Here is a 15,000-nt window from a genome sequence, read left to right on the forward strand (position 1 = left end):
GTCTCTCTCTCTCTCTTTGTCTCTCTGTCTCTCTTTGTCTCCCTTTCTCTCTTTGTCTCTCTGTCTCTCTCTCTCTTTGTCTCTGTCTCTCTGTCTCTCACTCTCTCTCTCTCTTTCTTTTTCTCATTTTCTCTCTCGCCCTTTCTTTTTCTCTTTCTCTCTCTCTCTCTTTTTTTCTCTTTCTCTCTCTTTTTTTCTCTTTCTCTCTCTTTTTCTCTCTCTCTCTCTCTCTCTTTTTTTCTCTCTCTCTCTCAATACAATAAAATGTGTATGTGTAGCATGAAGTAGTAAAAATTAAGCAAATTGCTTATTCATCTTAAAGACAAGATTATTCTGCATATAAATGGTTTGAACACATTTTGGAAATCCTTTTTCCTCCCTTTTAAGTTTCATGAGCCATCATTTAATCTTTTGTTTAAATCTTTTGACATTGTGTAAGATCAAGTAACCTATTACCACTACATACATATCCTGTCCATAGTGGTTTTGGTTTGTGAATTTTGTTTGCACATGGATGGCTCCTCAAGTGCTCAGCCACCAAGTACTCAGTTAGCAGGCCCTGTGGGCTCAGACCTCACTTAAGTCCCTCTTTCACTGTAGCCCATAGACACATCAACTCTGGCAGTGAGCAAGTGTGAGGCGAGGTTTATTTTTCCTGGTTGAACTTCACACTTTAGTATTTATTCAGGGATTGTACATAAGAGTTAATAAAGATAGGTCTTGCCTTAAAAAAAACAGAAATGGAACTAATCCTACCCACACTTGCTTGATTTCAGAATGTTCAAAGTCCATCTGTTTGAACTTCCTGCCATTAAAAATACTGAAGGATTAAAAGCAAACTTTATAAGAAGACTCCCCTGTCTTGGACCTCAGATCTACCAAGTCTTGTCCTCCCCCCCCCCCCCCCCCCTTTCCTTTTCCTTCTCTTCTCCAACCCTTTTTTTTCCAGGATTAAAGGCTGTTTTTGGGCTGTCCTGATTGGCCTCATGAGCCATGAGTGCAATATTCTTGTGCAGTTATCTAGCTCTTACCCATCATAAGGGACCCTGGGGAACATTTCTCTTCCCCATACTCCAGGCTTACAATGATCAATAATGATTTTGTGCCATTATTAGAGGCATTGAGGCTTGCCCCTTTATCAGTTATCCCCACTGATGTTAACTTTTCCAATTCCCCAACCCCTGGATCTCCTTTGATCATGACTGAACATGGTTTCTACTTCCCCCTCCTCCATACCTGCAGTCAACTCAGTCCAATCCAAGTCACTTACCCAGGTCATTACCCAACCTTCAGAAAACATTCCTTCCTCTCTCCCAATGTCATCCACTCCCATCTCATCCACCTACTACTATACATCCCTATTGTCCACCTCCTGTAGTACTACCTCACTCAACACCACTCCTGCTTCATCCTGTCCTTGTCCTTCAGCTACTTCCACCTCTACAAATCTTTTAAGTACTCTTTTCAGCCCAGCAAGGTGGGGGTCAACTTTTTGTGATTCCTCATACTGTCCCTCACTTTGACAGCGACTTCCTTTTCCAACACTGCCTTCACAAAAACAAGTAGGCAAAGTTTCCTATTACAACCCTTTCAGTCATTCACTCCTTGTCAGTTAGTCCTAAGTTCATGCAGTTCACTATTCCCCCCCAGAAGCAACCAAAAGTCCTACACCAATTTTGCCAAGATAATCTTCCATAGATATAAACACCCTCATGAAGTTTAAATTGGTGTAGAGCCCCACCCTGTCCAACCACGTCAACCCCCCTCCCCCAACAATGTCAGAAATGTTGTGAAGGGGGTACTGAGCATCCCACCCTCACAACCCCTCCATCTGGAGGTAGTCAATGATCAGAACTAATTAGAAATATCTTGTTGCATCGAATCAAATATAGTAAATGGACAGACTCTATGGAAAATATTCTTTCAGTTATGTTAATATTTTGTTGCACTATAATGAATTCAAAGTATTTTATTAATTACTTACTTTATTTATTGACAATTTTCTGCCGCGTCAAAATCTAAGGTCATTAGCGGCATATTCAGAATGCAGCAATAGGGTAAGGCTTGGGGGGCAAAGCCCCCAAGTATAACATTATGATTAAGTATTGTGGTAAAAAGGGTAAAAATGAGTTAACGATTAGGATAAGTGAACTGAAGGGGATGAAGAACAGAAGGAAAAGGAAAGGGGGAGATGAAAAGACCTTGCAAAATTAGTTGAGGCAAGGGCTAAGGTCCAAGGCAGGGGTGATTCCCTTACATTGGGCTTCAGTCTCTATCTCCTAAGTCCGTCCCCCACAACAAACACAAGCAAGGGTTTTATCAATTACGTTAATTTAAAGAAGAGTTGTAGTATTGGGAATTATCAAAAGAACAACCAATAAGTGTTTGATCCCATTTTTCAAAAGGCATCCAAAGGAGATGTAAGTAATAAAAATTATTACCACTTTTCTGCTCCCATTGCCAAACTAGTTTACCCATCAGTGTACTATGCAAGTTCATTTTCCAAGAAAAGTGATCATCTTACCACAATAGAAATAAATCAACATTAGTTTAAACCAATTGCTTATTTACAATATCTACACGGCCAATTTCTGTCATCAACAGCTTTATTATAAAATAAAGCATTTGACTTGGTGAATCAGAGTACTTGCAGGGGCAGGGGGAGTTGCCAGTCCTTTCTTTCATGAAATTGGATGTAAAGAAAGAGGGGGCAAAGAAGGAAGAAAGGAGAGACAAAGAGTGAGTGAGTGAGAATAAGAATATTTGAGTGAAAAGAGAAAGAAAGACAAGATAAAGAGTGACAGGGTAAAGAAATGGAAAAAAAAAAAAAAAAAAAAAAAAAAAAAGAGAAAATGTTGTAGGTTTCTTAGCAGAGGAGCTAGAGACAGGCCTGGGGGTATGGACGGCTTTTGTTGTCATCATGACTTCCCGTAACTCAAATTTCTAAATATATTAATTTTGGTAGCTGATTAAATACATCATAATATAGCAAAGATTATGTTTTGACATAAAAAAAATTGTTACTCGGTGATAACTTTACCTTTAATTTCCTTAAATGTGAAAAAAAAACTTAATTTACAAGTAAGGCTTAAAAAAACAACCACTTTGATAAATTTGTGCATTCAGTTGAATAGAACACATTCTCTTTCGTGACAAAATAAGGCAAGGCACCTATTTGCTATATTTTGATAAGGTTCCTACCACTCTATAATAAACATTGGAATTCCTCCACCACCTGTGTTTATGTTGCAGTATGCCTACACTGCAAAACTCAACAAAAATTCCACAGACAATTCAGGTACCATTAGATTCACAGGGAAGATAGTTCTCGAACATGGGAACCTTGTGCATATGAGCCTGCATGTGTATAATATAAAAATGTAAAAAGACAAGTATATACAAGAAATAAATAACTAAGTATATACAATTTTAACAAAGAGTAAGAGCTACAGTCACTTGACTAGGAAGACACTTAATGAGAGCAAATCATTTTAATAATTTTAAAGTGCTTCAAAGGAAATGAGAAAAAAAATTGGTTAATAAAAATAAAAATTTTAAAATGGCACGAACACAATTTTGAGATATCAGAAGTTGCATCACCCAAGTATGCACTACTTTGAACTATGTTCATCATTACTTCATACAACAATCTAAATTTTCTTGTCTAGAAATATTAACAAATAACCTAGGTATCTCCCTGGAGGCAAACTTTGTTATTTTTCCACAAAAAACATTTTCAAAATATAGCTTATTATCGTCACAGATATTCAACAGGACAAACCCAACTGACAAACGTTTATACACACAAAACGATGGGTGACAATGTGCAACATGAGGGTGAACCAGTACAGAAATACTTGGTCAACTGTTCTAAAAAACACTCACAACTATATAATTTTAACATTATGAAATATTTGCAGTGATAGTTGGTTTGTGGAATCAGAAATGTCACTCCATTAATCATTCACTAAATTTAGAGCATCAGATCTACAGATGTTAAACTACCTGTACACCTAGTCCTAATTACTGTTCTTCCAAGATATAAATATTTCGCATATGCGTTTCTCTGCAAAATCAAATTTACTTTATCTACCCCCCCCCAAAAAAAAACAAAAAGAACAAAAAAAAAAAAAGTAAATTTGAATTATATCTTAATCTCAACTTTTCCAGCTCATTTCATTGCTGAAAGCTTGTAGTAATACAGAAGCTAAGTTCTAAAAAAATGGCAAGGAGTTTATGTAAGATATACTGTTAACAACTGTATTTCCTAGAGACAACTATCATCAGTGTTAAATGAGAAAAAAAAAAAAAAAAAACAAAATTAAGAGAAAAAATGATTGTCCCAGTAAAATTGTTGTCTGTCATTACTATTGTTATATAAAGACATAGTTCTGTAAAATATTGAAGATTCTAAGGAAGGGGATATTGCTAAGTGGCAACTTTCCACTTTGTGCATTACATTACACTTTATGACTTTAAAAATCTAGAAATGAGAGCTCCACATCTTTTATCTTATCCTTCAAGTCACATAAATTTCAAAGGGTTCCACATCTATAGTCAGTGAACACATACACCAGTCCACTATCGTCTTTCTCGTCTTTCCTTCGAGCAACTATTTCCCTACAGTGAGCAAACTATCAAGGAGCTATGGGAATACTATCACCGGAAGGGAAGGCAGTGTTTTTTTTAATTTAAATTCTCTCTTATTCTATGCTTTCTTTTCAGAGAGCTCTCACTAAGTTCTTTAGACAGCTGCAAGCTGTTTAACATATTAAAAGACCTGGGCAAAATGGAGATTTTCAGGGTGGTTCAAGCATTCAGTAATGATGAAGGGGGAAAAAAAAAAAGAAAAAAAAATGCCTGGTGAAAATCACTGCATATCACAGATACTTTCTTTGTATCCTAGTACAAGCTACACATTCAAAAAGGATTTTCTAATATTTCTGCAGTTGCATAACAAAATGAGCAATGAATCTGGTGTTCCAGAAAAATAATAATAAAAATAAGCAATGATATATTTTTCCATCACAATAACACAGCACTTCACTTGTTCAAGTAGCACATCATATTGTCCATATACTATATATACAAAGAGATTAAATGACTACTCTACAGATTCTCCTCACTGTACAATATATATATATGTATATAAAAAAAAATAATTTCATACAACCAACAGCTAGTCAACGAGAAGGTAAAACAACTCGATACAGTCATTACATTCAGGCATAAACAGATCCACAGCTGTTTCCTGAACAGGTGCATAGACAATGGGAAAAATCACTGAGGTGCCTGCTGCTGCTGGACACTTGCAGGGACTTCTCCTTCTGTTGAAATGTGCAACGGATCGCCCGACTGATCTGGGATGGTAATGAGCATCTTCTCGCATGCATCAGAGGAGTTACTGCTGTCTGACGATTGCGTGTTGTTGGGAATGTTCTGCAAAGGAAGGAATACCTACTAGTTAAAAATCTGGGAATTTTCATATATGTCCTATGATTACAATTAACATTTACTTCATATATTAAGAGGTACTTAATGCATTGTATCATGTTTTTATTCATAAGGTATACATTATAGCAAGTGGAACAGAAGGCACCAAAGCAAATAATTGTATTACCCTGTTAAAAAACTAAACAATTAAACCACAAAACAATAGGACGGAAGAAAGAGAAATACATCTAACTAAATAATTAAGGGATAATAGGGTAATTCATCGAAACATGGAGTCTCATTTACTTGTTTCTGACACGGATTCCAAAGGTTCACATCACAAAGAATGCAAACCAAGAAAAAGAACAACCAAAATTAAATAAACAGAGACACAAAAAAAAAAAAAACAAGATCCCAGTTTTTGATAACTTACCCCACATTAACCGTAATTAAGCATAAGGTTTTAAAAAAAGAAGCCGTTTTCCACTTACATTTGAGAAAGCATTCCAATTACTCACCATCCCCTTCTGTTTTGTATGTGTTTTAACATGCTTTGAGAGATGGTCGGAACGCATGAAACGTTTCTGACACTCGGGGCAGTGAAACCGTTTCTCCCCAGTATGTGTTCGTTTATGCCGCTGTAAGGTGAAGTTTTCCATGAGTAAAGGCAAATTATGAACAGATATAATATTCAATAACTAATGCATAATAAGACTAAGCTCTTGGATTAATTGTACAAATATCTTATCTATCATCCAAAATGAAGCTATAAATTGCACAAGTTCCTTTTTTTACTTGGATTTTCAAAATGTGACCTTTCCCTATTTTCACTAATAGTCATTATATGGAGCACTCTGTTAGATCCCTTCCTTACCTGGAGCTCGTCTGACCGTGTGAATCTCTTGTTGCAGAAGAGCCAGGAACAGATAAAAGGTCGTTCACCCGAGTGCCACCTCAGATGTGCCCTTAGGTGTGACGTCTTGCCATACATCTTGTTGCAGCCGGGGATGTGGCAGATGTGTACTTTCTTCTTGTTCTCCCCACCTCTATCCCCCTCCTTGCAGTTGGGGCAGGTGCAGGCCACGCGTCGTAATCTCGTCTTGCCCGGGTCATTTGTGGGCGAGTCTTCAGGCTGTGGGACTACCTGAGCTTGGCTCACCTGACCTCCTGTAGAGACAACCCACTTGGTTCCCCCATCACTCTCACCCTGCAAGCCACTAGCACCTGTGGAATTGGCAGAAAAATTAGTGTTATCATTTCCCTATAATAAATAAATACATATAATAATAATAATAATAATAATAATAATAATAATCCTGTAACATCTGATGACAGCAGTGCTAATCTATACCTTTCACTATAGTAATCAATCCAGAAAGGATACACAAAAAGAAAAAAAATTCAACTCTACGTTGTCAACTTACTTATGATCTGTGCTCCACCAGGGAGGATCTGAGTGGGTAGTGTGTTCGTTGAAGGCTGTGTGGTTGTTGGAACTGCGCCCAATGTGGACACTGAGATAGGCTGGGATGCCCCAATGGATGATGTGAGCGACTGTAAGGACGAAGGTGACAGGACCTGAACCTGTATAGGGATTTAAAAAAAAGGGGAATAGGGAGAAGATGATGTTAGAGAAGTGTTTTCAATTTATGAACATTTTTCATTAGCATGACTACAGGTTTAATTTAGTCTTTCTGCATTATACAATTGTTATTATACTTTCAGATTTGAGTTGCAACAGTTATCAGTGAGTGGGAACAAAATGCAATGCACGAAGTAATCTCAATCTTTCTTATATGAAAGAAATCAAAAGCACCTGCTAAACCCATTTATAGCATAAGACTAGATTTAAAAGGTGATTCTGTACCAAAATAATTATGTACTCTTTTCAATTACCCTTTCTTCTTTTTTCCCTATTTTGATTGATCTAACACCTGAAATTTTAAACACTTTACATGCAAGAAGATAGCCATTTAAACAAAACTTTTAGCTAGTTCGAATAAAATTGGTGAAGTAATATTACAAGCAGGTAAACCACTGCATATTCCTGTGTGCATTTACAGAGAAAACAAGCAACTGAAAAATTACAAACTGCTGAATCACAAACAAAAGAAAAAAATCACCACAAAACACAAGTTCACAATAATAATGACAAAACAAAACAAGAAGAACCGAAACAGAAAAACCGAAGTGATGAGTCACCACGACAAAAGAACCTTAGTCCCAAAACTCCTCACCTGGCCAAGACCAGGAATATGTTGTATTATAGGCTGCACCACCTGTATCTGAGGAATCTGGATTGCATTTTGCTGAGCGGCTACAGCTGCTGGGGTCGCAGCTCGTAACTGAGAGGTCTGACTTACTGGTACCACTGTTACTCCTCCGCCTCCAACTGAGCCAGAGAGCTGTTGGATATTTAAGATGTTATTTCACTGCATTATATACTGTATAATGCATCCACTGTTTTTCAATTATTCTCAATTAGGAAAAAATTATATTTATTCTTAATTACCAACTTTAAATTAGGTATCAGAAGAACTACTTATATCATCATAGAGTGTTCTTTTACCTGAGGAGAAACAGTTATCCCTTGAGGCAAGAGTTGTGAAGTGTTTGAAACGGTAATGCTTGCCCCTTGACCCTGCACCACCTGTGAATTGTTCGCTGCTGATGTTGCCTGCAATTTGATGGGATATAACTGAAGTTGATATTTATATTGTAATATCTGAATAGTAAATATTATGTATTAATATTCTTCAAGAAAACAATTCTAACAATATACACATTTCTGTGAAATGAAGTTCAAATAATGACTAAAATATCTAAAGGCACACCTGTCTCTGTAGATTCAGCATCATTACCTGTTGTGTGGCTTGAACCTGTGACTTGTCATCAGTAGCAGAATTGGTTGGTGCACTGGAATGAACTGTGGGTATGGACACAGATGGTGAAGAAACGGTGTTTGTCGCCCACGTGGAGGTGGTCACAGGCTGAGAGGTGGCAATCTGTGTCATGTTGGCTGCCGTCCCTAAGCTGTTGGAAGCTAAGGACATCATGCCTGTTGTCCCACCCCATAGCATCTGCACCTGCTGAACTTGGCCGTTTGGAAGCAGGATCTGTGCTATTTGGGGCTGCGCTTGTACTTGTTGCTTTAAATAGAGGGTGCGAACACATGAAAATTTCATTGCACATATAAAAACAAATTTAAATAAGTAAAATGTAACTAAATATAGATGTAACTAAACCTATAACAACACCTCCAAAAATGTACTTATAGGTAACTTTAAATATACATATATTTTTGAAGCTTAAATGCATTTCTTCACGAAATTATCAACAGAAACCTATTATTTATTATCACACAACCACAACAACCAAGCTTACCTGTGCTATCTGAGGGATGACCTGTATGGTTTGGCCATTAGCCTGGACAACGTTGGGCAGGACGGGGATCTGTAAAGGGAAGGGTATAGTCTGCAGGATAGTCTGTCCTCCTGCTGTCGAGATTGGTATCTGCACAGGGATGGTGGCCTGAGGTACGCCAGCAACCCCTGACTGCATCACCTGTGTTGCCATCTGTCCCACCTGGGCGGCGGCAGTAGGCGCTGCTTGGGCTGCTCCAGCCGTTGCAGTTGCAGGTCTCACACCTCCCACAGTTATCGGCTGTAGATTTAACATTCCCTTATCCTCGTATATTGGGAAGTTTATAGCAGGTGTTTGCTAATGTTTCAGCTTTAATATGAATGTGAATTGAAAAGAAGTCATGGGTGTTTCTCTTTTCTTCTTTCTCATTCTTTCTCTCTCTCTTGCTTTTTAGGTTGTACTTATGATTTATATAATTGTTATCAATTTCTTTTCCTCTGATTATCTGAATTATTCATGTTTCTTGTTTACATTAATGATTGAATCAATTAATATATTCTTAAATTCAATAAATTTCACAGACAGTTCAGCTCTTACCCCAATTATTCCCCTTGTTCTCTTCAAAGAAAGAAGTCTCATTGAAAAAGAAAAAGTCTTGAGAGCAAAGACTATAATTACCCATACAAAATACAAGGATATTAATTGACATTTGCATGCTGTCATTTTAGCTAATTATATACTGGCCATTTTTACATAAGAGTAAAAAGAGGTGGTAATTCCTATACCAGTAATGATAAGATAAAATCACAGTTGATGCTTTCACTATAGATTCTTTTCTCCACTCTAGTCAATGTCAATATCTGACGTCATGGACTGTTTGAAATGTATGAGGAAATGTATGGTGTATTTTAATGTATGATACATCCACCAAATAAAATTATATCTTCAGGAAAAAATATCAATATAGGAAACGATGAAATATCACAAATGCTTTAGTACTATAAATATGATACTAAATTTTAAAATATGTATGTATTCCAATCACTCATTAAACAAAGACCAACTAAACACAGCTGGCAAATCTGTCGGAGGTTTCTCACCGTTCCAACCTGTCCGACAGTCTGAACATTCTGAATGAGATTCTGTGCTCGTATAAGCTGGCCAGGCGCAAACAGAGCCTGGTTTCCTGCGGCGAGCTGTATCTGCTGCGTTCCTGCTGCGTGCTGGACCGAGGCGGGGATATAGATTGCTTCCTGCCCATCTATGGTAACAGTTTGCATCTGCGCCTGGGGCATAACCGAATATGTCTGGCCATTTGCCGTTATGATCTGCGCCCCCTGGGTCTCTCGACCCTGTAAAGTGGAGGAAAAAATGAATTAGTACGCAACAATATCAATAAAGAAATAATTAAATTAAGCAATGATGTGTGCAGAGGAATATTCCAATTGCAGAAAGAAGTGTATAAAGAAACCAATAACACAGAAAGATGTTGAAAGAAATAACTAAAAGAAGGACAAATGTTTAAAGATGAATAATCAAACTACTGATAAAAAAAATTGTGCAATGGAATATAGGAGGAAGTCTGTATGTGTGTAATGGAGTCTTCAAAATACTTAAGGATATAGGAGTATGACAGAAACTGAAACATTCAACTACAGAAAAGATTTTGTCATAAACAATCTGACACACAAAGTGGAAGTTTAGCCTCTGATGTGTATAAAGCCATTGTGTGATGAATATTAATTATCATTTAAAGAAATAGAAACTCAAACACAAAGTGCCTTTACATGAAAAATCTAATGCCCATTAATTTTTCAAAGTACTCTCTTTAATGAGAAAACAAGTATACCTAATTTAATGACATTGACAAAACACCATATATTACGAATGGTTCATTAATTAAGCAATAGGGTTAATTTTCATATAAAATGTGTAATAACGAATACAGTACACCTGTGCAAGGAAACCAAAAATAATTAATCTTAAATACTTGCAAGACACTTCTATTGCATCATGCCTATTGATAACACGGTAAATGCCAAATCTATTTATTATGTTACTTTAATAAGACTGATCTTATACAGAACCCCTTGGTGATTTACTGTCAAATTAAGAACCAGTCTAAGTTCTATTTTGGTACAAAATAGTGTGGCCTTTCTAAGAGCAGAGGGACCAGAGAAATCACTTGAAAATGCACTGTAGATGGCTTGGACTTCACATTGTAGGCCTTGGAACACGGATCATTGCATGTTCCACAATACAGATAAAAGGAAATGTTTGTATTTTCTGAAGATTTACTAAGCTAAGTCTATTATATATCATGATGTACTTGTTAGATTTATGAAGATCCTTTTCAACAAGAAAAAGAAAAAGAAAAAATAAGGGAATCATAAAATTACCAGAGAGAGAAATAGAAAGACTATGGTAATGGAAAAAAATATAAAAAAAATAAGCAAAACAGAACCATTAGGTTTAAATGAATTATATATGGTGAAAGTCATGGTAAGCTCATACTAGCTTCCCACACATACACCTGCAGTGACTCGAGCAATTGCCATGGTCTTCGCACCTTCAGCTCTGTGTCAAAGGCCAACAAACCTCCACCTTATATATTCTGGCAAGAGCGAGTTTGTGAACCTTCCTTGTTATTTGCCATCATAAACATAACTAGTTCAAGCTCTATCTAGCCAGCATATCCTCTTATAGGCTTGTTGGCCTTTACCAGAACGCCAAAGGAACATATGCCACAGTAATAATGCAGGTTCGTGATTTGCCAATATATACAAGCCAATAGATAATTATGGATAAAATATGACAAAAATACGAAACCACGATAAAAAAGAAAAATGGAAAATAAATCTATATCGATACATATATTACGGCGTTTGAATAAAACTAAAACAGAATAAGAACATGTCCCTCTAGTGTAAACAAAAATATTTGTGTGGATACTATAGTCTTTACAATATGCCTATTCAAGTGTCACAGTGGACATAATTTCAAAAAACATAATATTAGTAATTTGGTTATTGTTGCTAATAACTAAATCAACAACATTATAAGAGCAACTAACCGAGTAGATATTTTAGAATATTTTAATTAAAAACTCACGCAAACATCACAAAACAAAAATGTAACTAAAAAATTTGATTCACACAATACTGGAAATCCAAAAGCTAGATTTCTATATGCATATAACATCAAAGTTCGTTACTTAACCCCTTTAAATGAGCAAAAAGAAATTCTCTGGATTTCTTCGTTCAAAATAAATTAATGTAACAGAGCAACAACAATCTATAAAAACTCTAAATTACATACGAGTTCTTCAAAAAATAACAGAAACGATTACCAAAGATATCTTATCAATATACCTAATACGCGATTAATTAACTATCTACCGATGAAAAATCAGCGTGGAAAAAGCTGCTTTGGAAATAAAAGTTACAGAAAACTTCTCTAGGAGCCAAAGACATTAAGAATTACCAAACAGAGTAATACCACATGATAATGTTAACTACACATTTGTTTCTATCATCTGTGGCTGTGTTATCTGAGGCCAAACACTTGTGTCCTGAGTATCACTTGCTGGTAACCCCTGTTTCTTTCTTTCCTTTTTAATGTGCCTGTCTGTATGTTACTCTGTCGTTCTTTGTAATATATAGGAGGGAAGCCAAGAATTTGAGACTTACAGAAGAATAAACACAACACTACATACAGTAACGTAGTCTGGTTGATGTGTAAACAATTGTGAAAGATTTTTTAGTGTGTGTAAAATACTTTTAAGAGGAAACTATGTGTATTTTTTTCCCCGTTTTATCCTTTACTTGCATTGTGTAAACTCTTCAACTGTTCATTACTTTTATTAAAGAAAAACTGTGGAATAGTGATTATATATGTAAACTATGAAAACTTTCTTTTAAAATATTTCTAAAAATGCCATAAAAATATGTGAAGTCCTAGTGAATGTTAAAAAAAATCTAAGTAAACTATTCAAAAGGTCTTGAAAAAATAATTCAAACAAAAATATTATCAGGACAAATAACAGGCGTGGGATCTGTCCACAAAAAAACAAAATCTGCCCACCAGGGTTTTTACAGATTAAAAAAAAGTAGGGTCCGAGTACATATTTTTTAATCATGTCGAGACCCGACGCCTTCAACCCCAGCCTCCTCCTGCGCCTCCCTCGGGCAGGGCGTCCTCCCGCGGCGTCCCCGGCGAGCAGGGACGCCCTCGGCCTCGCCGCCGCCGCCCTCGCCACGCACTGGCCACCGCGGGCTCAGCCTCGCCTTATCCCTTCGCCGAGGCCCCGCCCAGCCGTGTCCCGGGCCTTCCTGCGGGCGCGGCGAGGAGGGGCGGGCGGTGGGCGTGTGAGGGCGGGGACGGGCACACCCACAGTGCCACGGGAGGGGGGAGGGGCGGGCGGAGGAGGGCAGAACGCACTCGGCCTACGCCAGCTCTTCCTCCTCCTCCTCCTCCTCCTCTTCCTCCTCCTTCAGCCCCGCCCAGTTCGCCAGGGCATCTCCCCGCCTGCTCCTCACGCCCTCTCGGCGGCCACGGGCGGGCTGCACGCGGTCGGGGGCGGCCTGGGTGCCCTGGGCGGGGTGTGCTGGGCGGCGGGTGCAGTGTGGGCGGCGCCCGGCGAGGAAGGCTGGCCCCGGGGTCATCCTGGAGCACGTGCTGCTGGCAGTGCCGCCTCCTGCAAGGCGGAGCCTATCCTCCCGACACAAGGACGGCTCACCTTTCCCCTCTTTCCCGCGTCCCGCCGCGCCTTCGGCGCCCCGCACTCACCTGGGACGACGTCTGCTGCACCACAGGCTCGGTCTTCATCCCCTGCACCGTCTGGGCGGACATCGCGCCTCGGAAAGTCGAAAACAAGGCCAGGTCCTCGGCCGAGCTGGCGGATTCAAAGCCGCTTCTCCTGCGGTCGCCGTTTCACGCGTATTCCTCCGCGGGGGAGGAGGGCACGCCCACGCCCGCGCCTCGACGCCACGCCTTGGCGTTCGCTCCCTGCACCCACGCCACCCACAGAGCAACGTCCGAAGACTCCTGGCGAAGCACCAGCAGGAGGCCGAGCAGAAAGGCGCGGACGCTAGCACTACTTGGGAGCGGATGCGGCGGAGGGACGGCGGAGGGCGGACGCCGCGCGCTGATTGGCCGCCGCCGCCGCCCCCGGCGCCGTCCCGCTGCGCTGCGGACTGTTTCGCTCCTTTGCGGACACGTCGCCCTGCCGCCCTCGCCCTCGGAGGCCCGCGTCTGCTGCCAGGGGCGCTCTCACCCTGCCGAAGGAACAACTTGAGAAGCTCAGGGGCGGCCAGGCGGCGGGACCACGCCGAAGGGCCGGGCGCAGAGCGTTAATTATTGATTGCGAAAGGGCGTCCCACAACGTTCGTCCAAGGGCGGCATTTCCCGCCCTCGCCCTCCCGGTCCGGCCCTCCCACCTCCTAATGATAGCCTCCACACACCCGATTTAAGGCCCTCACTTCGCCCTAAAACTTGAGCCTTGCAAACGGGCTCTTCATGAATGGTACAGAACGCGCATCTGGGCGAAATGGCCGAGTCGAAAGCGCCGTCCCTCGTCCCCTCAATTCGTAAATGGCGAGGTTTTAGGTAGCGAGGCGCCCGCGAAGTGAGCCAGCCTACTTTCTCTCGGGTTGAAGGTTCGACATGCCTCGCAGACCTTCCGCACCCTTGCATATTCCTGCTTAGTCGCCACGCAGTCCACCATGCCCTCGGACACATACCTTAGCAACACCATACGCGATTCCATGCAATTTGCCATGTGCCATAATCCCCACGATGGAAAGAGAGATGACATTTTTGTACCCGATTAAGCGGCGCGAGTCGCGGTGCCGCCCAGGGGCCGGTGGGCCGAGTTCGCACGACAATTGCCGCCCTGTGAGTTGCCACGGCACATAATTCTCTCATTATTCCGTCCCCTCGTGACGCCCCTCGCTCCCTCCCCTCCTGCAGAAGGCGAGTGAGGAGGGGCGAGCGAGTCGAGGGCATCTGTCTGCCCTCGCTCTTGCGGCCGAGGGGAGAGCCTAAATAAATCAAGAGCTTCGGGAGGCGACGCGGAACGTGTGTGGGAACGGCGTGCGTCGCCACACCCACAGCTCGCAACCACGTGAAGCGACTTTACCACGCAGCCTGCCGGAACTGGTCAAGGTGTGCATGTGTGTGTGAGTGTGTACGTGTGTGTGTGTG

General features: G+C 40.4%; 1 protein-coding gene across 6 annotated transcripts; it reads right to left on the reverse strand.

The window, feature by feature from the left end:
• Nucleotides 1-3,104: 3,104 nt before the first annotated feature.
• LOC125046685 (transcription factor Sp8-like) lies at nucleotides 3,105-14,199 on the reverse strand. 6 transcript variants are annotated; one of them, XM_047644550.1, is made up of 10 exons: nucleotides 13,585-14,199; nucleotides 9,897-10,148; nucleotides 8,818-9,096; nucleotides 8,268-8,582; nucleotides 8,003-8,110; nucleotides 7,713-7,838; nucleotides 6,858-7,017; nucleotides 6,308-6,657; nucleotides 5,925-6,071; nucleotides 3,105-5,439 (listed from the first exon to the last, which is right to left on the reverse strand). In XM_047644550.1, exons 1-10 carry the CDS (start codon nucleotides 13,645-13,647, stop codon nucleotides 5,281-5,283), a joined length of 1,959 nt encoding a protein of 652 aa, XP_047500506.1. In that variant the 5' UTR covers nucleotides 13,648-14,199; the 3' UTR covers nucleotides 3,105-5,280. The 6 variants fall into 6 exon arrangements, with proteins under 6 accessions (XP_047500506.1, XP_047500508.1, XP_047500505.1 ...); XM_047644552.1 differs by having other exon boundaries at nucleotides 7,671-7,838; nucleotides 8,818-8,886; nucleotides 13,585-14,198; XM_047644549.1 differs by having other exon boundaries at nucleotides 5,952-6,071; nucleotides 7,671-7,838; nucleotides 13,585-14,198.
• Nucleotides 14,200-15,000: the final 801 nt, after the last annotated feature.

This window comes from Penaeus chinensis, chromosome 39, assembly GCF_019202785.1.
Source record: "Penaeus chinensis breed Huanghai No. 1 chromosome 39, ASM1920278v2, whole genome shotgun sequence".
In the NCBI taxonomy this organism is placed as follows: domain Eukaryota; kingdom Metazoa; phylum Arthropoda; class Malacostraca; order Decapoda; family Penaeidae; genus Penaeus; species Penaeus chinensis.